Source organism: Emydura macquarii, unplaced genomic scaffold (assembly GCF_026122565.2).
Source record: "Emydura macquarii macquarii isolate MOO-44397 ecotype Brisbane River unplaced genomic scaffold, CSIRO-AGI_Emac_v2 contig_1119, whole genome shotgun sequence".
In the NCBI taxonomy this organism is placed as follows: Eukaryota; Metazoa; Chordata; order Testudines; family Chelidae; genus Emydura; species Emydura macquarii.
The window spans coordinates 15,578,172-15,604,500 of record NW_027131256.1 but is presented as its reverse complement, the minus strand read 5'-3'; the positions used below and the strand labels follow the sequence as shown (position 1 = coordinate 15,604,500).

The 26,329-nt window shown below is 38.4% G+C and overlaps 1 protein-coding gene across 2 annotated transcripts in view; it reads right to left on the bottom strand.

The window, feature by feature from the left end:
- Positions 1–4,886: 4,886 nt before the first annotated feature.
- CD96 (CD96 molecule) overlaps positions 4,887–26,329 on the bottom strand; it is a 37,699-nt gene continuing 16,256 nt past the window's right edge. Inside the window, exons 6-15 of one of the 2 annotated variants that reach the window (XM_067546394.1) lie at positions 25,045–25,135; positions 24,498–24,680; positions 22,602–22,655; positions 20,195–20,239; positions 18,476–18,550; positions 14,492–14,566; positions 10,499–10,579; positions 9,806–9,892; positions 8,094–8,217; positions 4,887–7,351 (exon numbers count right to left, since the gene is read on the bottom strand). In XM_067546394.1, coding sequence (XP_067402495.1) covers positions 7,234–7,351; positions 8,094–8,217; positions 9,806–9,892; positions 10,499–10,579; positions 14,492–14,566; positions 18,476–18,550; positions 20,195–20,239; positions 22,602–22,655; positions 24,498–24,680; positions 25,045–25,135 — 933 coding nt within the window. In that variant the 3' untranslated portion in view covers positions 4,887–7,233. The remainder of the gene's footprint in view (positions 7,352–8,093; positions 8,218–9,805; positions 9,893–10,498; positions 10,580–14,491; positions 14,567–18,475; positions 18,551–20,194; positions 20,240–22,601; positions 22,656–24,497; positions 24,681–25,044; positions 25,136–26,329) is intronic. The other variant, XM_067546395.1, reaches the window with a different exon arrangement.

Below are 26,329 nucleotides of genomic sequence, written 5' to 3'. Positions count from 1 at the left end.
TATAATTACTGCAGTCGCTATAAGTTGACCTAATGTCAACTTATCTTTGTAGTGTAGACAAGACTCAAGTGCTTAAAGTTAAGCTCATGTTTAAGTGTTTGAGGCCTAAACAAACATTCCTAAGGATAGTGTACTGATTTGTACTAGCCATTTTTGTAGAAAGTTCTGTAAAAACCTGTATTTTTTCTTTTTTCTGTAGCTGCCATGGGTTTTCTGTTCAACTGCACTGTACAACAGAAACCAGAGTGACCTCCTGATAGAATTCATATGCAGTTTGCCACAGATTATCAGGGCCTTAGTTCTGGAATTTAAGATAAAAGCTAAAAGAGGATACCTATCTCCACTGAGCTTGCTACCCTTGACATAAGTTAGTGCCCTCAAAGGGCAGCAGTACAACTCAATATCACCAGCCAGTTGGGCAACTTAAAAGCTTCAATCTCCATTCCATCAGATTGTGGCTATTTCAGATTAAGGGTAATGTACATCTTTTACCATTGCCTAACAAAGAAAAGTGAATGGTTTGTATTCAAGTTTTTACAAATAAAAAAAAATAAAGTAAAGTAAAATGCACCCCCAGGTTGACACTAAGTATGAAAAATTTAAGCCAAAAGTGTGAAAAATTCAAAATCTATGAGCTACTGAAAAGAGGGGTTTATAGTGGAAGAGCTCCTGCAACCATGGTTTTCTATCACATGAACATTATAACACACATCCCATTACTCAATGAGATGAATAGCTTCTAATTAGGATTTCAGTCAAAGTTTTTCAAGATTTTACATGTTAATCTTAAATGTACAGTGCCATGTACATTCCAAATCTTTACATGGATTTATCATCAGATAATAGATCAAAATGATTATTCAGCTGGCTTCTGCATCATCCCAGTGTTTTAAAAGGACACTGCTACCCTTGAGAAGAAAAAAAAAGCAGGATTCAGCATTTCATGTAAGCGTATTTGAACTCTTCTGAATTGTTCATTACCATTCTCATCACTGAGGGCAATGGAATTATTTAGCTTTTAGGAATATCAGATACTCCTTCATAATGCATAGCCAACACCATTTCATTTTTTAAAAATATTGGTTCTTCAAATACAGTAGACCAAGTTACTGTGGTCAGTCCCTGTTACATATCAAAGCAGAAAAATACAATGACAATCACAGAAACTTAATTATTTGCAAAGGCAACTGTCACTAATAATCTTGTTTTTTTGTATTGGCACTTTTTTTTTTTTTGCATTCATGCTCTCCACTTCTATTTATTTCGTTGAATTAAGTATACATCCTTTATTTTTCCTTTCTTTCAACCAAAACCTAATGTCTGGGACTCAACTACATGACAGCGTTGACCCTTTAAATACTTTATTTACACCAGATGAGAATGTTTCCAGTTATGTTTGATGCAGTGATCAGTTTGCATGAAGGAAAAACTCCTATTTGAAAATCAGGAAACCGACAAGACACAGAGGATTTTTTTCCACTGGTTAAAATCTTATTAGGGTTAATCTGCCTCAGAGAATCAACAACCAGAGAGAGGCACCAGATGAAGGATTAGGCCCTTAATCACAAATCCTATGTCCTTTAAATCAACAAAGATTGCCATTGACTTTCAGAGACTTTGGATCAGTCCCTAAAGGAGTCATTTTAAGTACTGCACAATTTTTTAAAAACTGTATTAGAATACATCTCTACAGGATTAAGCAAGTAACTTTCCTCTGCAGAACTCATAGCCAAACCTGTCCTCAGATCACTGCCCATAAGGCTCACTGGAGTCATGAAACTCAATGAGTGAATCAGTCCACATTATTCAGGAAAAATATTTAAGTTAAACACCAGTTTGATTTCTCTTTTCAATGCGCCTCCTCCTTTGGTTTTCAGTACATGTGGCTCTTCCTAATGTTTGTTTGCTTGCTCTGATAAATGAAGGCTTAAATTCTGGAAGAGGCTTCATAAGAGATCCAGTACGATGTACTCTTTAGAATTTATTTAGCAAAAGTGACTTCTAAACAAAGGCTTAAAGACATTGTTGGAACAAGAGAATTGTAGCTAAAATAGAAAGTTACTTTCTAGATCTGTATTAAGATGAGCTATTTTTCCAGGAGATAATGCCAATTAGCAGCAAACAGTACACTTATTAATCCAACTCTGAGATTCTCAACCAATCTGTATGCTCCCACAATCTGCTTCCAGGCAGCCTGGGAAAAAACACAAGTTTAAGTGACTTACAAGACAGAGAATATGGTGCAAATAATGAATGTGCTTTTTAAATGAACAATCCAAGTCTAATTTACCTACAGTACAAAAAGGTGCCTTTTAGAAGCCACACTGAATGCCAGTAGAGAGGCATATACATTTAGAGTGATGCAGAAGGTATTCAAAAAGGATTAACACTTGGTGGAATCATTTGCATTACACCAATACCCAGATTGCCCTGTAAGCTCACAGCTGTCTCATACAAAAGCCCCTATCTGATCTGTGGAAACAACTGAAACGATTGGGAAATATATTTTTTGTGTGCTCTACGTGACAGAAGGCTGAAAGGCTTCCCCACTGCTGGCTTCCAGTAATATAATGAGATCAGGAAAAAAAATAACTAGAATAGACAGTAGTCTTGATAAGCACAGCAATGAGATACAATGGCAGTGGCAACTCTAATGAAGGTCCAGTTGAACTCCATTAAAAGTCTGGAAAGACTCCTATTGGCTTTAGTGGATGCTGGATGAGGCCCTAAATACTGAAGATAGAACCATCGTGGAATCATAGAAATGTAGGACTGTGGGACCTCGAGACGTCATGAAGTTCAGCCCCCTGAGTTGAGGCAGGAACAAGTAAACCTAGACCATCTCTGACAGGCATTTGTCCCACCTGTTCTTAAAAAACCTCCAATGCTGGGGCTTTCACAACCTTCCTTGAAAGCTTAGTCTAGTGCTAAGTTATCCTTATAAGTAGAAAGTTATTCCTAATATCTAACTGAAATTTCCCTGTAGATTAAGCCCATTACTTTTTGTCCTGCCTTCAGTGGACATGGAGAACAATTAATCACAGTCCTCCTTATAACAGCTCTTAACGTATTTGAAGACATATCAGGTCCCCCTTCAGTCTTCTTTTCTCAAGACTAAACATGCCTATTTTTAAAAGCTCTCCTCACAGGTCAGTTTTCTAAAACTTTTATCATTTTTGTTGCTCTCCTCTGGACTCTCTCCCATTTGTCCACATCTTTCCTAAAGTGCGGCACCCAGAATTGGACACATCTGAGGCCTCACCAATGTTGAGTAGAGTAGGACAATTACTTTCTGTATCTTATGTAAGACGCTCCTGCTAATGCACCCCAAAGTGATATTAGCCTTTTTCACAACTGCATCACATTGTTGACTCATATTTGTAATTCCCTGTAACCCTCAGATCCTTTTCAGCAGTACTCCCACCTAGTCAGTTATTCCTGACTTTGTAGTTGAGCGTTTGATTTTTCCTTCCTAAATTAACTACTTTGCACTTGTCTTTATTGTCTTTAGCTAAACAGAGATTCTTGTCTTTTTCCATTCTTCAAACATTCAACTTTTTTTTATTCCTTTGGAAGGAAGTAAACAAATACATTAACATAACACCTAGCTGTGTGGCTTCTAAGTACAGTGATCTTAAATCTATATGGTATAGATTTTTTTGGAAGGACAATATATAAGGCATGACTGAAATGCATCTAAATCATATATGTATAATAGTAAATACAGACAAATAAAAGTAGCAAATTGCCAAATCTAATTATCACTGTCTTTGCTGTATAGATTGTGTTTTAAAACATATTTCTTTTTCAAACTGCACTCATTTTAGTTTTTTTTTTTTTTTTTTTTTTTTATAAAAATGCTTTTGTCCTACTAATTCCAAGATTTTGCCAAGCAGTATAATTGTATAATATAAGTATTATAAATACTTTGCACTTATGTAGCACCTTCCATCTGACAATCATGTAGCTGTTTACAAACACTAGGTAAACAAGGCTTAATCCTAGAAATGCCAACTCATAGTTGCATAAATTGGAATAGTCACAAATCCCACTGACTGTAAGCACATGATGCCCAGAGTAAGTGATGTGGCTGGCAATAAGATACTTCCTTTCTCCTCCCCGCAAAAAGTATTCCTAATATGATTGGTGACTATGAGCATCTCCCTCCTCCTGAGTGCGCTCTTTTGTGTTCTCCTGAAGGGGAGAGAAACCACGAGCCCTTCCTTCCTGCTATCCATGCTGCTCGGTTGTGCTGATGGTGAGAAAAAGAAAAACCATCTGTCACAAAGGTTTTTTGTTGCAGTAAAATAAAGACCAGAGGAGTTAGCTGGTAGACCAAGGGCAATGGCAACGCATGTACCTACTATGTTGCCACTTGCCCAAATGCTTCAAATGTGATGTCAGGAATGGACCACTTACAGCATCAAGAAGATGCTTCAGTATCAATGCCCATTTACTCTTTACCTCTCTCAGTTCTGACTGATGACATTTCAGTTCTGGGATGGCTTTGGTGATGTGGATACTTTTTCATCTAGTGGAGTGAGTCCACCCAGCACATTTCACATTGGCCACTGATGAGTTGGTCAGCCAAATCTGAAGTGACAACTGTAACTAGAGGTGAAATCTATAAATCCCAGAGCTGACCTCCTGAGCCATCCAGTCCCCGAGTTCTCTTTCAAGACGTGGTATTGGGCTAGAATAAAATGTTTATACACAATGAGCTGAGTGACTGATCTTACTTGGAAACCATGTCTTGAATTATGAAGTGAATAGCTGACATTTGTGGTTGCCTTCTCTCTCACTAATCTGTATTGGAGAAACACATTATATAGTGCAAGAAATGAGACTCTAGAAAAATAAATTTAAAAAAAAATCTTTTATTTCTTAAAAATGGAGGACATATTTATCTGGCTTTTGAAGCAAGTTTTGCATCAAATGTTTTTCACACTCATCAATATCTTTTCAATAATTATTTCACCTCTGTCCAACAAAATTTTAGTAAGGATGTTCATCATTTTATTGTTATGACTGTACTTACCAGAGAATTAAATTTATGGCTATGGAGCCATCTTCTGGTGCATTATGGAAGGGGCATTACACCCACATAATTCTTTTCCAACTTCAAGTCAAATACAAAAAAAAAAGAAGTTGCACAGGGTAACATGCAAGGCAGAGCGTCCTTGGTTTAAGGAGTTTGGCTGTGAAACCAGCTACATCAAAGGATTGTCTAAACCAGAATCTGACCACTTTCAAGCCACACTGACAGACCCCATGCCTTTGAGGAAGCATTTCCTCTACAAATGGCAAAATGATGATTAAAACTACAATTACTCCTCAAGCAGAGCCTCCTTTTACCAGGGAGGAGAGAAGAGCAGAAAACTGCATGAAGTCCACTACGGATATTGCTAAGCAGATTTAGATCACCGGGAAACTCTTCTACATAGCAGTTAGGAATAGTTAGGTTTAGGTCAAAAACCTCGAAGGAAAACCCAGGTGTTGCCAGAAATCTTGATGTTCGTTACAAAGATGGTATTCTTCCCTCTAAGTCCTGGAGTTAACATCTTTTAGCTCATTTATTAAAATCAAGGTAGTAATCACTTCCAGCCATTGAAGATTCCTTACTATTTTTTTTTACTAAGCTTGTAGCAGTGTCTCAATTAAATTCCAATGTGGGTTACTATTTGCCTTTCTATAGTTTCCCTGGAGTTTAAGTGGATGTGATATTTTTCTTCATTTTTTGTCTTGAATTGTTGAGTAAATGGTTCTGTGCACTCAACCATCTGCTACATTTTACATTAGATTTAGATGCATTTCAGTGGTGGAAAAGGTGATCCCTATTCTGTGCATGTAAAGTTTGTAAAGTTCTCTGTGAAGAAAAGTGCTTACTATAAACTTCAGATATTTAACTAAAAATGGATAGAATCATGCATATGTTCATAATTAAGAACACAATAGTTACTCTTATGTCTGAGGATTTTAAAAGGAGCAGTCTCTTAATTTCTATTTCCTGTCAAATAAGCATTCATTTAAAGCTATGAGGAATACAACATTTGTAAACTCCATGACACTCATCATCTTCCACTTCTATTTCAGAAAGTATTGCATATCCCATCACTAAATCAGCACCTCATTTTCAACTGTAAAATGTCTGAATTTGGCTCCTTGTGAAACACACACTTTATCATGATGGTATTTTCTTACAGTGATTGTACTGCTCCCAGCTGAAGCCTGAGTTCTTACATCTCTGAAAATTTCAATATTTCAATGTTTTCAATATTAAAATATGTTTAATCAAATACAGAAAGAGATAAAGAGTTACATGCACTTCTTAGCAGGATTCTCCCTGCTCACGTTTAGAACTGAAGAGTGAAAAACGAAGAACCGTGTTCCTTTTGTATCTACTGAGATCAATATATTTGATGTATAAAAATGCTTCATGAAATATTTTTACCTTTCAACAATTGTTATTTTCAACAGCTATTGTCCCTGGAATCAGTCACTGTTTCTATCATAATCCCCTTGGATTATTATTATTATTATTATTTCAGTCCTTAGGTCTCCCATTCAAGATGGCTCACTAGATAGCCTCCTTGGTCTGGCAGCTTCAAGATATGCTGCCATGTCTTCATAGCAGATCATGTAAGAAGGAAACAGCAGCCTCCTCTCCCTTCAGCCTTTCCAAATGAGTCCACGTTGGATTTCAGTGATGATATACGTGCACTACTGCCCTACAACGAATTAATGTTCTTGCTCTTTAGGCTTAACATTAACTAAGCTCACCATATATCAGTATTTGTATAGTAAGAACGATTATAGTTTAAAAAAAGAAACCCAAGAACCTGTTCATGCATGTGTTACAAAGCTTGCATCTTATCAAAGTTTTACCAAGACTGTGAGTAATTATGTCTGACATATGCTTAAAGCGATCATCATTATAGGCATACTAAAACAAAATGCTTCAATGTTTTTTCTAGGCAGATGAATGAAGTGACACGTGCACTAATCTACTCCCATTATTAAGAGAGCAAATTCCCATCTGACCACCCAGTTCAAGCTGAGCACCTGTAATCTCCAACAGGCTGCAGTTAGACTTCTGTCTGTCAGATGAATCGATGAGAAAGAATGCTTTGCTTCTGGCATTGTCAGTTTAGAAGTCTGAATTTGAACATGGATCATTAACACTGAACTCCGGCCATCTACGTTTTTAAAAGGCTTAAACAGTTACAAGATGGTTCAGGAATACGCCAAGTTTTCCAGTTCATGGCAGGATGAAGTAGTTCCATCCGATTCTAGCATGGATGTGTACTTTATTGGAGGTGGTGGTGGCTTGAAAGGTGGAGGTCTGTTCATACTAGAATAAAAAAAACCCCAGTGTTTGAAAACACAACAGCTAAAGAATTAAAAAATAATATAAAGATATTAGGGACAGAGGAAAGAGATTTAAGGACAAAAGGTAAGATACAGAATTTTGGCCTCATTCTGCTCTTACATTCCATAGAGAATCTTCCATAGAATCTGTTCTTTCACCTTCATATTCTATTCTACAACTCAAAACCATGTTCTGGCATTAATATGAGCTCTCTTGCACCCAGCCCTCCGCCTCTGTGTACAACACACATTTTTTACAACTTGAAATGCTGTGAAATCCAAAACCTTTGGATAAATAAGGAAGCAAGCTGCTGCTTGCACTGATAGCTGAAGACACATTAATTAAGATATACAGCTGTGCATAGAGATTTACAGGCCCCTGTCCCAAGATTTTAACAATCCAAGAATAAATATAACCTTACTACAGTTAATTGCAAGTTTTGAATAATCAGTGTGTGTGTTAAAGGGGTTTAGTTTGCCATCCCTATATTTCCCAGAACATTGAATAAGGAACTAAGCTCTCTTACATGGAATGTTAAATTGAAGCATATTTAACAGTGAATGGGATTAAGCTTCAATTATGTATTTCACACAATTATGTCTGTACTTCTTCGTTTCTTTCCATGAACACATGCATCTACAAAATAAGATATTTTCTGAACTTCATACTGAAACTCACACTAAGATATCTATTTCTCCTCACCGTTTTTGATACTAATACTTACATTTCTTTTTGGTACTGACACCATTTTCTGAGTCCTAACATGATTAGAAAAGTACAACACAGAAGCAAGGATGCTACAACCGCTGGCCAGGAGAAGCGAACATTCTCCGGATTCACCATGGTGGCTGAAAAAGGCATAGAAAAAGCTATAATTCAAACTCCGGTTTATAAGGAGAGGCAGGCAACTCCCTCAGACACACATCTATACAGCAACCCCAACCTGTGTAGGATTGCCAGCATTTTCAAATTTAGGTGCATCAATTTAAGCATATAAATCCTAATTTAAGCACATAATTAAGTGGCTTCATTATCATAGCTGCTGAGGTTACAACTCCATTGGAAGCTAACTGAAGCTGCAAATACTCAGCACTTGTGAAAAATCAGACGCCTGATTTGAGTGTTTTCTTTTAAGCATTTAAGTTGAAAAAGTTTGGCCACTTTTACATCGTGTTTTAGAGATGTTATGAGACTGGGAAACATGTTATGCGACTGGTAAACATGTTATGCTATGAGACAGAAACATGTTGCTACAGTTGACATTTGCACCAAACTTGGGGAATCGGACCTAGTTTTCCAAGAAGTTTACCCCATACCCATTACAACTGGTTAAAATATTCTGAATAATTTTTAGGTAGAGATTATGTCCTGAAAAGATGATGTTAATAAAGTAGAGATAGGCCTCAGAGAATCCAGTTCATGAATGTTGTGGGTATTTTAATTAATTCTACAAGACTTCCAGCACTGGTGAATGTATATTCAATGAAGCTCTAGCTCTTTAACTTAATACTGAGTCTTACTGTGTTAACTGAAGGCTCAAAACAACTTAAGGCAACATTAGCACAATCTGAAGCAAAAATTTTGGACCTGATTGTGGTACAAGTTATGAAGGATGGCAGCTGGAAAACCCTTTTAATTACTGGGCAAGTGAGTGAACTCCTCATTCACATCGTTGAACAGTTGCTCACAGTACTAGTCCATTTGAGTCAATTCAACTACTCATATGACGGACTGCTCACATAATGTGAGTGAAAAATTTGCAATCTGGCCCTCCAACTGTTAGTTGAACTCAGTCGTTTCTTTTTTTCCTTTACCCAACAGCAGTAATAGCTCTGCTCACTATGCTACTAATAGTACTGGTAACTTAATGGAATTTTTCATTTACAAAGTTTTGGAGCACTGGTTTGTATGATGGTTACAAGGGTACAACATTCTGACATTCCTGCCAGTGATAGCACAACCACGAGCTCAACATTATCACATTACCACCAAACAATGCAAAGTATGACATCATAATGGATTTGAAATAAATCCATCATATTTTAGCCCAGAAACCAGGCTGTCAGTCCACTAGTAAGCAAAGTGGGGGTAAACACCAGTAACGCACTGATATTTCTGTGGAATTCTATAGGTGTGTTGTTAAAAACTGCAATGCATGACATTTCACAAATTAGCACCATCTTTCAATTACAGGTGGCTACCCACAAGTTGTATGCTTTTTTGCTGAATATGGGCCAGTATAGGAATGCCAAAAGCATCTGTGATTGCCTGCAGTGCAAAGATATGAACTGCCTTTAGACCTCCATACCCAGCCCTGGTTTATTCAATGTTTTTTTATTACCAGTGCAACTACCTGAATCTCCAAAGATTACTCCCTCAAGTTCTTGCATACCAACAAATATTTATGAAGGAGAGAGTAGTGAATGAATGGCTTACCATTAACTAAATTCCCTCTAGTTGATAAAAAGCCATTGAGCTTAGTAAATGAATCTGGATCAACCATTGTGCTGGAGGACAGATTGCCTAAAAAGATATAGACACACAACGAAAATAATATGTTTGATTTTACTGAGCATGATGTTTAGAAGTCACTTAACCATATATAGTTAATGAAAGGCTGAAAGGACTGAAACTCAGCTGCCAGAATCTGAGTACCCACCCACATTCATTTAAAGGAACAAAGTCAACTTAAGTTTTGACATAAAATCTAAATTTGATATAAAAAATTTTTATACAAGTAGCCACAAATTTAAAAAGCCTCCGGTAAACAATGACTTTACTCACACAGAACTTCTGGGAGAGAAGTAACCATTTCACCTGCTCTACAGATGGAGAAATTGAGTCCAAGAAATATCAAGTGATTTATCCATAATCACAGTGACTTTGGCAACAGAGCCAATAATAGATTCCAAGAACTACGTCTCAACTACAAAATCACTTGTTGTTGCCTTGTAAGCAGTTACATCCCCTTGCTAGTTTAGCCAAGATACACAAATTTGTGGCTGGTACCGTCTTAGGATTTATTATCATCTTTCTGTACCTGCCTCCTAGGTTTATCATTTTCCAAAGCAGTGGATAAAATAATTAACCACACAACTGCATCCATTTTAGATCTGCTCCAGCACTTACGATGTGGCAGGGTTACATTCTCCATGGAGAGGGTTGTATTCATGTTGCTTTGTTGGGCTGCAGTAGTAGAGTCACTCAATCCTATATAAAAACAATCCATTTTCGGGAGTTATTTTACAAGCCATTACTGCTACACTGGACTTAGTCGTGCTATTTTATGTCCTTTTCTCTTTCTTGGATTCTGGCCGTGAACAAAATAGCAGTCTAGCCAGAAAAATGTAGGTGTAGTGACTGGTACCTAAACCTAATGTACTCAAATATAAATTCCATTATATTATGTAATGCTTATTTGGCAAAATATGGCTGTTAACTTCACAAGAGCCACATGAACACCTTGTTGGAGATCAAATAATTAAACAGATAAAAGAAAAAACAATTGCCCTAGCATTACACGAGACTTCCATGACATATGACTTTTGGCTCTGACCAAAACTGAGAAGTGAAACAACTTTTTTAATAAGTTAATCAAATATTGTGAATCTTTTTAAAAATTCAGTTCCAGTTTTGGATGGAAGTTTACACCAGTTCTTGTTTTATCCAAACATGGCAAGTGCTTAATTCCCGTGGGGATGAGCATGATACAAAAAACCAGAGTTACACATCTGCTGAGAAATGTTAATTTCTCTATATAGCAGCTTGAACAGCGTTACATATTTATTGATATAAGTGTTTTCTATTTGTATTATGGCAGCATGTAAAGAGGACTCAGCGGGGATTGTGGCCTCGTGCTAGACACTGTGCATAAACAGTCAGCAGACACTCCATGCCCTGAAGAGTTGCCATCTAAGTATGCCAAAGAAATCACGAGTGAAAGAAATGAAGTATTATTATTAAAATGTCCCACACACTGCAGATTAACAGACTTAGTCAAAAAGGAAAATATCTGATATAACTTTCCTGCATTTTTGCTTTGTTTATCCATTATTTAGCTAAAGCTTTTATCACTAGGGCTTCATCCCACTCAGGTGTCTCTCCCTACAGAGAGAAGGCAAACAAAGCAAAGAATAGCAATGAGTTCATGAGTGATGAACACATTTCATATGTTGTAACTATTCTTTCCATGTTCTAGTTCTGCCCAAAGACCTCATTTTAACATTATGCCCTACATTATTTTTAAACATTTTTAGTTTCAATTGTGCTGCTGAAGGAAATCCCAGCCCTGACAGATCTGGAGACTCAATTCTTTCATATTGGCACTGACACATACAGCTTAGACAAAAACAGCTTCCCTTCAGTAGGTTGCCAGTGAGCTACAAACCTGACATGAAACCATTGATCAACGTTAGTGGTGAAAGGGAAGTTCAGCCTCCAAGACTCTTTCAGTGTTTGCTGTCTCTGCTAAGACACAACTGTGCCAATTAGTGTCACGTGCGGTGGCGGTTTCTGAGATGTGTAGACCTGTCAACTGTAAACTGATGTGTGACCCATTTTCTGCATGCCACCAGTGATATCAGATATGGAAACAATTTATACTCATTGTTGTCCTGACCTAGATTTAAACCAATGACTCCACAGAGCTTTTCAGAAACTCTTTCTCTGTTCTTTTGTCCAGGTTTTCATGCCATACTCATCACTGTAGCATCTCAGTACTCTTTGTCACTGCACAGAAAGTCTTTGAAATATTAGTTTTAGTGTCTTGATATATATATATATATATATATATATATATATATATATATATAAACTATACATACTATACATACATACTATATATACATACTATATATACATATATACATTATCAAGTACATTCCCACATGTAAGTAGAAAGAGCTGTGGTACAAGACCTTCTTTCATGCTGGTTAAGTCCACAGCCACCAGCCACAGGTGCTTGAGCTGGGAAGCATAAGGTGGAGCTGTGGAGGACTAGGTAAACATGAGGTGTGAGTAGTAACTATAAAGATCATCGAACCCAATTCCAACTCTGGATGCCTGTGGCCTAGCGATTTCACTTTGTAGCAGTCATGGCAAGCAGCACAATGTGATGCTACCTGTTTTATAACAGTTTGCCCAGCTGCAACTTGCATAAGTTCAGGTTAGATTCCATAAATCTGAAGTCAGTGGGTAGGGAAATTTGGGTTCATATACCAGCTGTTCACCCAGGTCATTTCAAGAGATATGTTTTTGTTATAAGTCTTTTTTTCTAAGTTGCTACGTTCTTCTAAGCACGTTGAAATAAATCTATTGGTGGAGGGGAAAGCAAAAAATCACATTGGGAATTCCTGTCAGGAATATCTCATCTGAATCCAGTATCAGACTTCGCATTACAACACAAAGTAACATTCAGGAACATGTGTCAGAAACAGTTTTGGAGTGAGCAATCAATATTAGCTTGTTTAATCCTAGTATGTTTTGTTGTGAACCATTACAAACAGAACAACATGCCAGAGGGAATTTCTCCTCATGGCTTGTCAGGCAGGCACTCACACCTCCGTCTTACAAACATTACAGTCTATGAAAACATTAACACTTGGAGACTGGCCGGCTCAAGGGAATGATCCTGAGCTATGGAAATCGTTTGCATGCAGGTCACTAGTCTTTACCTGATTAATTACTGAAAACCATTGTCAGCTGATGGCCTATGAGAAATAAATTAAATTAAGGGAACCAATCTATATTTTAGTGTTTACAATCTATTGTGATGCTATATGATTAAAGATGATCATTTATGTTACCATTGTTACCACTATTACACAGTTTCCATAGATAATATACAAATTACGTCATGTGAGTTGTCAATGGAAAAGTTACAATTTGCTAAGTCTGATTATCCTGTTTATATGCGTGTATCATCTGAAGTTACGAATCATGCATGTATCTAAAGTTATGAATATTGGCTATGTACTTCTATCTAAAACATGTGCTGTATTTCTGGGTGACATCCCCCCCCCAGATAGATTTGTCTCAGCTATGTGTTGATTGCCCATCCAGGACACTCAGCTCACAATGGGCCATTGAAAAAAAACTCATCCTGTCCAGATAACTCTTCCTGTGGATGCCTCAGACCGTGAGGAGCCAATGGCCACCCCTTGTGATTCAGCAAGTGATATAAGGACATGTGACCCTGGACTCCATCTTGGGCCAACAACTTTCCAGGCACCTGCACTGTGGGCTTTGTTTGGGACAGTACATTTCCATGAACATGGCAGAAGATATAAATCACGGTTGGAACATTTCCATTTTGCCTCTTTCCTGCTCTAATTCTCTGGACTGTGGATTTACAACTAAAAGGAGCATCTTGAACTATGGACTGAGGACCTTCCAATCTTTTGGAAGTTACTAGAGAGACTTTACAACCCTGCAGTCTATTCTATCACTGCAAACCTGATATAAGGTCTTTGCAATCATTTGTATGTATGATCTATTAACTATTTATAATTCTCTTCTTTTGTTATTAAATCTTAGTTAGTTTACTAAGGATTGGCTGACAGCGTGATGTTTGGGTAAGATCTGAAATACATTTTGACCTGGAGTAAGTGTCTGATCCTTTGGGATTAGAAAAATCCTATGGGATTCACATATGGTGAATTATGTTTTCAATAACCTCTGACTATATTAGATTGGGTTGCCTGGATGGAAGCCAAGGGCTGGAATGCCTCAAGGGGGCTGTGTTTGACTTCTTCTTAATCAGCGTAGTGATACAGAAGTTCTTTGTTACTAGTTTGGTGAATCTAATTATGGAATAAACCACCAGTTTTCTTGCAGTTTGAATGCTGAGTGTAGCATTCTCAGTGTGGTTCATCCCAGGCACTCAGTCACATCTATCACCACAAGTGTTGACACTCTCAGCAAAAAAGACCAACGGTTCAATGGGCAAATTGAGATTGAGCAACTCTCTAACACTGGAGATGATTTCCAGGTCCCTCCAGATTTGAAGCACAATGCTGGGTAAATTTGCATTGCTGCTCTAAGTGGTCCTTTATCCAGAATCTTTTATGTAATGAACTCTTACAAACAAAAATATAACCAGAGAGATGTGTGACATTTACTTACGCTGTGTTTTTGCACTCTTACTGGAGTCTGTGGCATTGGTATAGCTTCGTGTGTCTGTGGTCGAATCAAACTGACCTGTTGGAAAACAAACAGTTTGAAGAAGTTGCTCTAGAAAACATTGTTGTGCTTACCATTCCTCAGACTTTCCTCACTGTCTCCTTACTGGATGATGATTAATGGCTGTTTTGTCTAATGTCAATAGTTTTAATTAATTCACTGTGCCCAAGAACTGGATGGGACTTTCTTTACAAAAACCCAAAGCAATGTTTCGAGTTTTGTTACCAAGTAAAAACACAGAATTAGTTTAATGAAAGGCTGTCTTAGGTTTGTGAAAATTTCTAGGGAACCTTGCCTGAGTTTTGAGAAAATCTGGGCTGATTTATGGTGTCAATGGGAAAATCAGTTGAAATTTGGAGGTTTTAATTGAAGGTTTGGGGCTTATTGAAACCTGAAGCCAAACATATGTGAATCAAAACTGTGGAAAAGGGTTCTTTGCATGAATACCTATGAAACAAACCCGTTTTATCCAGCTCTAGCATGATGATGTTTTGAGGTAGCCAGTATTCAGAACCCTCTTGTGAAATCCAGTTCCAATTCTTCATTTAACAGTTCGAAAGGAATAAAGTAAAATGCTAAATAAAGAGCTGGTTCAGCTCTAAACTATTAGGCATTGAAACTCAGGCAGATAGCAAACAATCCTCCCAGAACTCCATTTGCCCAGCAGGCTTATTTCAGATTTTCTAAAAATGTCATTCCTTCCTGACACCTGTCTGCTTCTGCAAAAATGGCACTAAGCCATATGAGTATGTTTGCAAGCTGGAGAAAGGTAATAGCTTCGTCTCACCAACACTCAAAACGCAAGTGTCTCCGGGTGCTGCACGTGCGGGATTAACATGAAAGTTAAACATAGAATAGGCTGCAGTTGCAAGAGCTCAATACTGCCCCCTCCCAGCCTTCCAATCTATTTGTAGTCATTCTCTGTTTGTATCAATTCCCTTACACCAGCTGTCTCCTGGATTTTCATTAAGAGTGCTCTGAAAGAAGAAGTTAAATCAAAGAATTTTCATACTAATGAGGATTTAGAGGGCAAACCCTCTGCTCACTAACTCAGCTGCCTCCCACAAGGTATTTTGAAGAAGCTTACGGTGACACTGGTGTGGAAAGAAGTGGATGGGTTATTAGAGTTGAAGAAGTAGTGTTAGGCAGAGCACTGGGTCAACTCAGACACTGAAGGACCCTGTCCATTGTGCAAGTGTAATTGAGTCAGGGGAATGAGTTACAACACAGTTGTTCCCTCTTTACATGTGATAAGACATGCTGAAGTCCTGATTATACCACAGCTTTTTATCAGTGTTTCCTGAGCCAGTTATAACATGTTCTGACCAAACTGGCAGACTCATTTATATTTGTAATGTAGCTGAGGTGACCAGATAGCAAGTGTGAAAAATTGGAACAGGAGGCGGCAGGTAATAGAAGCCTACATAAGAAAAAGCCCCAAATATCGGGATTGTCCCTATAAAGTCAGGACATCTGGTCACCCTACATGTAGCTGAATCCCTATTTGGATAACAGTCTTATTTATTGGCATACTGAAAGGCAAGCTGGAAGGTTTTCATTTTATTTGAGACCCAGGTTGGCTGAGGTAATATCTTTTATTTGACTAACTTCTGTTGATCAGAAAGACAAGTTTACACATTTTATTTTGCAACTCTTTGCTTTCCTCCACATAATCCAGCTGCAGAGTCATATCTCTCCCCCTCCCCCTTGCTACTATTTCCATGTCTTTGGAACCTGTTTTGATTGTCCAGTTTGTTTTGCCCTACCTTCTTACCTCCTCAGAATATATGTTAATACTAAGCCATTCAGTTTCTTCCTCCAGTGTCACCACCCACCCAGGCCAATGTCTGTCTACATGTCTGTTTAAGTATTGTTATACTAAGCTAATTTGCATAGTCAGACTCCACAGTTTAAAGAATATTTGCAATACCAGAATCAAAAGGGTTGGGTTTTTTTGCCATCACATGTATGTTTGGGTGTGTAAAGCTGCTAAAGGTACCTTTATATATTTCAGGCTAGATTCATCTCTCCAGAAAGTGGAGACAATTCCTATTGACTTCCACAGAAATTGTGCAGCCTATTGGAGAGCTGAACTTGACCCATGACGTGGAATTAGCCAAAGGTAAGAGCTCCTGCAGCAACTAAGGAAGACTGAGTCAGCTTGATATTACAGGTAGGTATGGAACAAAAAAAGGATAGGCAACTAACAGCCTAGGTACCTTGATATCTTCTGAAAACCTTTAATGTTTGAGTGTAATTAATGTCATTAAGAGGATAAACACTCATGATGGAAACAGCCTACTAGGTCAAATTGAATGCACAGGAGCCTTATACAACTAGGAGAAATTAAACGGAAAAGAAAAACAAACAATCACATTTTGCTTTATGTACCTAAGTGCCATCACAGATATAGTGTCTGCCCTCCTCTGAAGTCTAAGATGACAGAAGGCCAATGCCAACTGTACAGCTAACACTGCACATCATCTGTACTGCAATATACAAATGTATTTTCATTTGTGAGCCATGCCTATGATGTTGCTCTTCTCCATTCCACTTGGCTTGCTATTCTTCACAGCATGTGATTTATCTTTTACGTTCTGGGGTTGTTCGTTTTATCTGGGCATGATTATATTATGTCACAGTAAGTCTACAGCCTGTTTCTAGCAAGGGGAGAAAGAATGCCTGCCTAATCCCGGATCAGATAGGCTGCTGGAGGGAGACACAGACAACTGGGCCTGATAATGGAAACCACCCTTACAAAGGCAGTATTTAGATTATTAGAGAGGCACTTGGTTCTAGGAAGGACCATGCTATTCAGAACCATTGGAGCCAAACCACATGCAAGAGGCTCAGAACCTAGTCTGCTTTTGATTCATGCAACTGTCAGAGTTGTCAGGTGTACCAGGGACTTTTGTTGTGAGCTAATCCCTCTAGAGGAGTTTGAATAAAACCCTGCATTACACTTTCAACTAGAGCTGGGTGAATAACAGATTTTTTTGGTTCACTGGCAATTCCAAAAAGGGGGAATTAAACAAAATGTTTTTTCAACCTGAAATGAAATGTTTTGTTTTGATTTTGAACATTTTTAACTTAGTTTTTTTTAAAGTAAAATTCAAGGACATTTTAAAATAAAAAGTAATTTCAAACAAAAAATCAAAATGCTTCATTTTGAAAGTGTAGAAATGAAATATTTTGAATTTTTAAAATTTTTTAGTCTTTTTTTATTTAAACTGTTCGGTAAAATTAACACAAATTCATTTTGATGTAGCTAAATCTGCATTTTTTTTTAAACCAAAACAAAAGTGTCATGAAAAATTTTACCCAGCTCTGTTTCCTGTTGAATCATATTTCACCATGCAAACTCCAGTCTCAGCAAGACCCACTAAGACTGCCACAGAGGGAAGAAAGGAAATCACTAAGTTGAGTCATGCATAGTAAATATTTTATTTATCTAAGTACTCCGTGTAGGCTCTGACGCTGCAATACTTGGTTTGAGCTTTCAGTTTCTGTAATATAGTCCCATTTTCAAATATCTTTTTAATTATAAAAATATATATACTCATAGTATTTTTGGTCAATTCACTTTCTAAAACCAGTGCATATTTTCTGAAACAAACACAATACATATTACTATATCACAACCATGATTTTTCACATCAGTTTATTCTTAAACTGCCAACTACCAGATTAGAAACACAAGGTAGATGAGGTAATACCTTTTATTTGACCAACTACGCTGAAAACTACCAGATTGTAACACAGGGGGAAATAGGATTATACATATGCTTCACACATAAGTTAAGCATATTTTTGCCAAAAAATTGATGTCAGTTTTTTAGTGTCTGTCTGTATTTAACTTTTTTTTATTAAATTCCTGCAACAATACAGAAAACATTTCAGACAAGAATGAGCCTGAATAATACTTACTTTGGGTGGTGGAAACAGGTTTGGAGGTTACTGGACTTGTGAAGTCTAGGGAAGTTGAAGATATAGTTTCAAGTCCTATTTAAAAAAATATTATGTGATAAGGCATTTTGTTGATGGGGTGCTTATGATTATTATCACAGTAGCATCTAGTGGAACCAACCAACGTCAAGGCTATTGTACTAGGCACCGTGCTAACATATAGTTAGAGTCTCTGCTCCAGGGTACTTGCTATCTAAATTTAAGAGCAGATGCATTAAATAAATGTAGCAAATTAAAAAGACTGTGAGAAAAGGAGGCTGCGCTTAATAATACACACACTTCTTTGAACAGGCTAGCTGTGTGCACTATTTTTAAATACCTAAGTTTGCTAGGTTTATTTGGGGGGGGTAAGTGCTGTCTACTCTTTATTCCCATTCTCAGTCTAGTCAAGCAAGGCCTTTGCATTTTTACCCCTGGTCCACCCTCACTTGGTGATTCGGCGGCAGTCAACGGGAATTACGCAAACTACACAGAGTAGCTTGCGTAACTCACGTCGACTGTTGTGCTTCCCTTCTGCGTGGTGTCTTCACTGGACTGTGCCGACGGGAACTGCGTTCCCCTCGACACAGCACTACACCACTTGAGGGGATGGTTTTACTCAGTCGACTTCCTGATTGATTGAGTAGGTCTACACTGACCGCTCAATCAATCCAGAAAGATCGATCTGGCGGTGGCGACTTTGCCACCATCAGTATAAACATGCCCATAGTCTTGACATCTTGGACTACCACATAGGCCTGATGTTTACAAACTCTTCCACAAGGGGAGGCAGGACACAATAACTGATACAGATGAAAATTATACCACTATCTCAAAGCATGTTTTAGGACAGGAATGGTGGCATTATTAACTAAACCTATTAAGTGGTCACTACAGAAAGGCATTGCTTTGCATAACACTATATGTAGCTCATGCTAACATATGTGGGTTACAGATCCATGAAGCTACAACGCTGAGGTCACAATCAAATGAAACGTCTAAGCAAATGTTGGTGGATTCCTGTCAACTGGACCACACACAAAACTAATTTTACCAACTGTCATGTTGTACCATTTGAGTAAGAAGATTCAGAATTGGACCAAAAGGGAAGGTAAAATCAAGGAACCTGTCAGCGAGGTTAAGAAGTTCATATTTATGACATGTCTAGTGCATGCATTAGTACATTGAATATGGAACATATGGCTTATGTTAATGGTGAAGGCATGCAGTTATGATGTTTGAGTGAAGGGGTCGTTTTAAATTGTGGACTATCTCTTCTCTATCACCACCACATCAAACATCTGTAGTAGTTATACAATTTTTTGTAAAATGCTTTACTTTATTTTTTAACTCAATAAACGTGTGTAAGAATCCTATTCAGTATTCAACACAACAGTCTATTTTTGTGACATCTCAAGTAAAAATGATTGAAATTTTTTTCCAAGATTTGTGTCATGCCTCCGCTGACTTAGTTAAGATCATAGCCAATATGGGAAGGCACATTTGAAAAACAAAACAAAACATACACCCCCTCCCACCCTGTGGATTACTCCATCTCTCAGTGTTAGAAGTTACCACTACATCATGAACACACACTGATTTGTGATTATCAGTCTTTCCTCACTGTGTACCTGATGCTTAAGCACAGGTCAAGTAACAGACAAGAATCTATTAGCAGAAAAATCGTATGAAATATTTTACCTGTGGTAGCCAGGGTTGTTGATGGAAATGTTGAAATTCCAGGACCTATATCAACCAAATCCAACAATTACTTTTAAATAGCTTTTTCAGTACAGCAGTGTCATTTATTATGTTCCTGAAAACAGAGCCATTCCAAGGGTTCCAAAGGCACAAAGCAATTTACAAACCTCACACTGATTTTTCAGAGAAATCAATAGGATCAGAAGGTGCAGACACACATAAGCAAGGAAAGTCTGAAAGAACTGCATCAGTAGAAACATGGCTAAGTGGTGATAAAACAAACAAATGTGGTCAATATAAGGGCTGTGTGCAATTTTTCCTAAAGATATTCAAAACCCCTGATACAATCCACTTGTTTTGCAAACCTTATGCCAGGTTTGAGTATGTGTTCTATAGTTGGGTTGACGCTATAGACCAAGTTCTATATCCAATACAAGTCCCCTTTCTTTTCCCCTGCATATTCTGAGGACGCCAGAAGACCACTCCCCCCACTGGAGTCTTCCATGCATCCTTGAGGGTTAAGCCACATCCAGCTCAAGGAAGAACTCAGTGGGAGGGGAGTAGGCCACCAATATTCCCTGCATATGTCCAAGGTAAGCATGATATCCTTGTGGAGCAGGAGGAGAGGAGCAACTGTTGTGAAGGGGAAGAGGATAAGGGTTCTTTTTCTATATAATGAGAATCTTCAAGCTCGAGCGGTGCTCTTGGCTACTCCTTTCCACAAAATACTGCAGGATCCAGTTTCATGTGCCCACAGTAACTTGGGCTTTGTAGGGTTTGGATAATTCTAGTAAAACCACGGAGGAAGGGGAATCACTGAGGGTGCTACAAGGACACATAACTAGGAGTAATGCCTTGAAACTGAAATTCTGATATATACCGCTGAATGCACTGCACTATACTTGAAAAAGCCACTATACGTTAGCTAATAGGAGATAGCAGGTTTCTTTGCACAGATTGAAGTTTCTTCTTGTTTTACCTGGCATTGTTTTTAGCTTCTAAGTGAGGAGAGATTTAAAAGATTGGGATTATTTAGCTTGGAAAAGAGATGACTAAAATATGATAGAGGTCTATAAACTCATGAATGGAGTGGAGAAAGTGTGTAAGGAAGTGTTATTTACACCTTCATATAACACAAGAAACATGGCTCACCCAATGAAATTAATAGGCAGCAGATTTAAAACAAAAGGAAGTATTTCTTCACACAACACACAGTCAACCTGTGGAACTTTTTGCCAGGTGATGTTGTGATGACCAGAACTATAATTGGATTAAAAAAAAGAATTAAACGAGTTCATGGAGGATGGGTCCATCTTTGGCTATTAGCCAAGATGGTCAGGGATGCAACCCCACACTCTGGGTGTCACTAAGCCTCTGATTGCCAGATGCTGGGACTGGATGACAAGGGATGGATCACTGGATGATTGCCCGATTCTGTCCATTCCCTTTGAAGAATCTGGAATGGGAAATTGTCAGAAGACAGGATACTGGACTAGATGGACCATTGGTCTGACCTAGCATGGCCATTCTTATGTTCTTAAATTTAATGCAATCCATCTGGGCTAGACCAATGATCTAACGCAGCACTCTTCATGATCATTTAAGTGTTCACTGCCTCTCACACCACTGGCCTACAAAGGCACTGGACAATCCTTTCTTCAAGGTCAGTATCAACGGACTCTTCTATATACATACAGACATCACTCAACAAGTCACTGAAATGTAGCCATCCCTGGTGTGGAACAAAGTAGAATGTCTGCTCCATCAACACTACTCAACAGCATCTAGGTTCGGGGATGTGAATAATAATTTGTCTAGTTGAAACTGCCAATCAAACTTACAGTGACAGAAAGCAAGAATTTGGCCAAAAGACACCAGAGTTAACAAGCATACTGTTATGAAATGTTCCATTAACCCTTTCATAATTACAAGTGTATAGGACCTTGATAGTATGTCTAATCTGAATGAGGTACTGTTAGTAGCACAGTAAAAGCCTAATCTTCTCAGATATCAATTCGATACTAAGAGGCACCTATTCAACTACCAACCCAAACTTTCAGAAGCACCTTAAGTGATCCTAAAGGCCTCCCATTCAAAGAATGACTAGGCTCACTTCTGCTTAGCTTATGAGAATTAGTTATGGTAGATCACAGTTCAAAGTGGTGTAACTATGATGGTAGCACCACAATTAATTTTTTTGTTTTGTTATTTTCTAAACTTCTGATAATTGCACAAAGGCAGAATATTCTAACTATTCAGTCCATCCAGAAATCCTACGGCAAGTTTGGGTGCCTACTAGTCCAGCAGGAAAACAGAGCATTAGAAACTTGTGCACATATCTGGTTGCATCAGTTTGAAAATAAAAAACATGACATTTAATCTACTGAAGAAAAGTAATTTATCTTACCTTTTGTAGCTGTGGTTGTAAAATCTGGAAATGGCACTTTGTTATATACATGGCCTGGGAATAGCCAAATAAAATCAGTTCTTAAAATAAGGCAATTAAACTTGTGTTTTTAATAAGATCTTTAAAATAATTCACTGGTGTTGTGCCACAATGTAAACAGCACCTCTACACATAGCAGCTATCTCAGTACCATTATGATTTTTCCTAAATCCTATAGTTAAGTTTGCAAAACAAACCCCTGAATTGATTCATTGTCTATACAACTTCATTTTGGGGCTGAAATTATCAATATTTTGTGTTTGCTAAAAGAGGATTACTTTAAAAAATCTTAATAGTTATTTTTGATATGAAGCTCTCTCACACACTTATTTCCCATCCAGAAACATTTCGAAATGTCTGTGCTTTGAATCTTGGCATGTAAACATTCCTCATTGAGAAGCACACCCATAATCAAAAGTGACCAAAACTGGCTGCAAAGCAACAAAGTTATTAATGTTTGAAAGTTAACACTGGACATACACCGTAGCAATGGTCATAGAACCATAGAACTGGAAGCAGGAGCACTGGAATGGGGCGAGTAGGGGGCCATGGTCCCATCACACATTTTTCCTGCCTTAAGGGTGAGCGATGGAGGGGTGGAGAGGAGCAGGTGGTGGGCGGGACGTCAGGGGAAGTGGCGTTAGGGGGTGGGAAGAGACAGAGAAAGGGTGGGGCCTTTGTGGAAGAGGCTGAGGGGGGCACAGGGCCTCAGGGCAGAGCACAGGTGAGGCCATGAGGGATGGGTGGAGCACAGGCAGGGCCTTGGGGAAAAGGGACCAGGGCCATGATCCAGGTGCCAGTTGCCCCCCAACTTCTAGGGAGCTTTTGGAGCTTGTGGCTGGAAGGGACCTCGAGAAGTCTTCTAGTCCAGTCCCCTGCACTCAAGGTAGGACTAAGTATAATCTAGAGTCTAGACCATCCCTGACAGGTATTTGTCTAACCTGCTCCTAAAAACCTCCAATGACAGAGATTCCACAACCTCCCTAGTTTTTCCCTAATGTCCAACCTAAACCTCCCTAGCTGCAGTTCACTAAGGAATGAATCACGTCCCCATCGCAGAGACAAATACATGGTCTGTGCACTAGGGAGGAACATGGGTGACAGAGAAACAGTGCAACAGTTCACATGCATCTGAGGTACCAGAGAACTGCTATCCCTTCCCTAATTACGGAGTGGGAAAAGAGATGTCCCATAGACTCTACAACATCCTCAGGAAGGCAGTTACTCTCTAGGCTGCTATGACCCCATGTCCACGAAGGGTTTCAATTACTTAATGCAGGGCAGTTCCCCATTCAACTCCCACAACAGTGCAGTGCAAGGCACCCAGATGGTGTTAATGGAATGCAGAGAGGGCTCCATGACTCCCACCTATTTGGCTCTAGTGTCTTCAGAGCCCTTTTCATCCCTTACTCTGGATGCACATAATTTGGACTGAAATCTGAGAGGCTTGAGTTTCCAGACAGCTTCACTGCGCACATGCATGCCTTTCGCCAGGAGTGCACACTCAACTTATTGGTGCCTTGTAACTAAGCTTAGATGCTTAGATGAACACTGTAGCAGGCAGTGATGTAACAGTAAATGGAATGAGTTCCTGTCCACACGTACAGAAGCCAATTTAAAAAAAAATTTTTTTTTTTTTTGCTGTTTTAGTTTATACTTGACAATAGTTTAGCACAGTTAAGGTCTGACCTTGAAATTGTGCACAGTATTGCCTGACATGCTCATGTAAGTGCTATACTTACAATCTTGTGTTTCCTTGTGCCTTTTTTTTATTACTTTAAGTTACAGAAAGCTCAATGCATTGTGTTCTTAATATTTTAGATTTCAGAAATGTCATAATTAAAGATGATGACCCACCAGAATAAACTACTATTTCTTCAGATGAAATATTTGATGTTTTATTCCCAGTTAAAGGAAAACCACACATACACCAGAAAGTCTGATTGGTAGCTGACTGGTTTGTACTTTGTATCTTCAGTATTGATCTCAATACATAGAGACCTTCACCATCTTTTGTAACTTCAGCTTCACTGGACATTCCTGAAAGTAAAATGGAAAAGCCATTAGTCCTCCCTTTATATCCTGTCCCATAAATAAGAGATATGCAAAATGCTGGCTCTCAAAAACAAACTCATGCAGCTTAAGGTTTCCTAACTCAGATCTGGTTCAAAGGTTTAATGAGATACACTTGACTGTGCCAAGTTCTCATTTCCCTGAAGGGCATTGACACATGGTAGCAATCACTGCTAGTCAGCTGTTTTTCACCGGAAGTAGGGATGTTCCTTCTGCACTGAAATGCATTCCCACAACCCTCCACCTAACAGGCATAGTATGGCACCAATTGCTTTTCTTATGGCTTATAGCTACTTATAAGAATATTATTTCCAATTAACATATTTATTACCTCCAAATTGTTCTTTAAAAATCTCTCCATCCACATACCATGTGAGGTTTGGCTTGGGAAATGCCTTCTTTACAATACAGGTAAGGCTAACCTATAGGACAGTAAGAATAAGTCAAGTTATTAGTCTAAACATTTCTGACACAATTCAAGTTACTGAATTCTGCATTACAAAAATAATAAAAAATGGTACTAAAATATTAGCCATTCCCATTTAGTAAGAACCATGTACTTCTCTTTGATGCTGATGGTGTTTCTCATCTAGTTCATTCTATTTCGGCATGAAAGGTACGATTTATCTAGGTCAAGGGACTGTTGAACGGCATGTACGAGCATTTCACCTACAATATAGATCACTAAGTGAAATATGGGACAGGATGAGAGGACTGAAATTCATTGTCATCCAATTCTGCTTAGCGGCCTGACAGAGACGAGGTGGTGTTCTTAGTCCATTCCTAGCAGATAGATATCCATATTTAAAAACACCTGGATTCTCAGGGAAGTTTAAGGCACAGCCTGCTTGGTTAAGAGATCCTTCCTTTATTTCAGATATGCTGATCGAGCCTCAGAAAGACTGCCTGGCACAAGGATGGGCCAACTACACAGAACTAGCTACCATGCAACTGGGCACACATATGTCACGCATACCCCTATGTGTTGCACTGCAGGTGGAATAGCAAAGGACAGACCATACTTACTCCCATGCATTTGACACAATATTTATTCCTAATTAGGTTTCTTGGCAGTCAATAGAAGGCAAAGACTAGGTAGACCTGAAGATTGGACTAGCCTCTCTCCAGAGGAGGTGCCTCCAGTTCAGGGCTTACACATACCAATGGACAGTGAGCAAGTGGAGCCTGACAGCACCAATACCGCCTGGGTGTTGCATCAGATTAATTTTTTACTTAGCATTTTGAAGGGCTAAAAGCTCAGCCTTTTTCTACCTTAAGTAAGAAGTTTTTTACACTATGGGATAGTCACGCATGCAAGTTTACTTCAAATGTGTCACAATGGTTATAGATTGCATAATAAGGATGGAGAGTGAAATACTTTTCTTGTCACAATCAGTCATCTCTGAAATAATCCTCTAATTGATTTTTTTCCTTCTGTTTCCCCAGAGGACCGTGTCCTTTCCCTATTATTTTCTGTATTATAATCTCATTTTATACATGCTTCTTAATGGCAAGTATCAATCTGCTGTCCAGAATGGATTTTATTCCTTTGGGGGCTAAAAGAGAGGAGGAAGGTATTCAATATTTGGATGAAGGAGAAGAAAAGTAAAAACCTC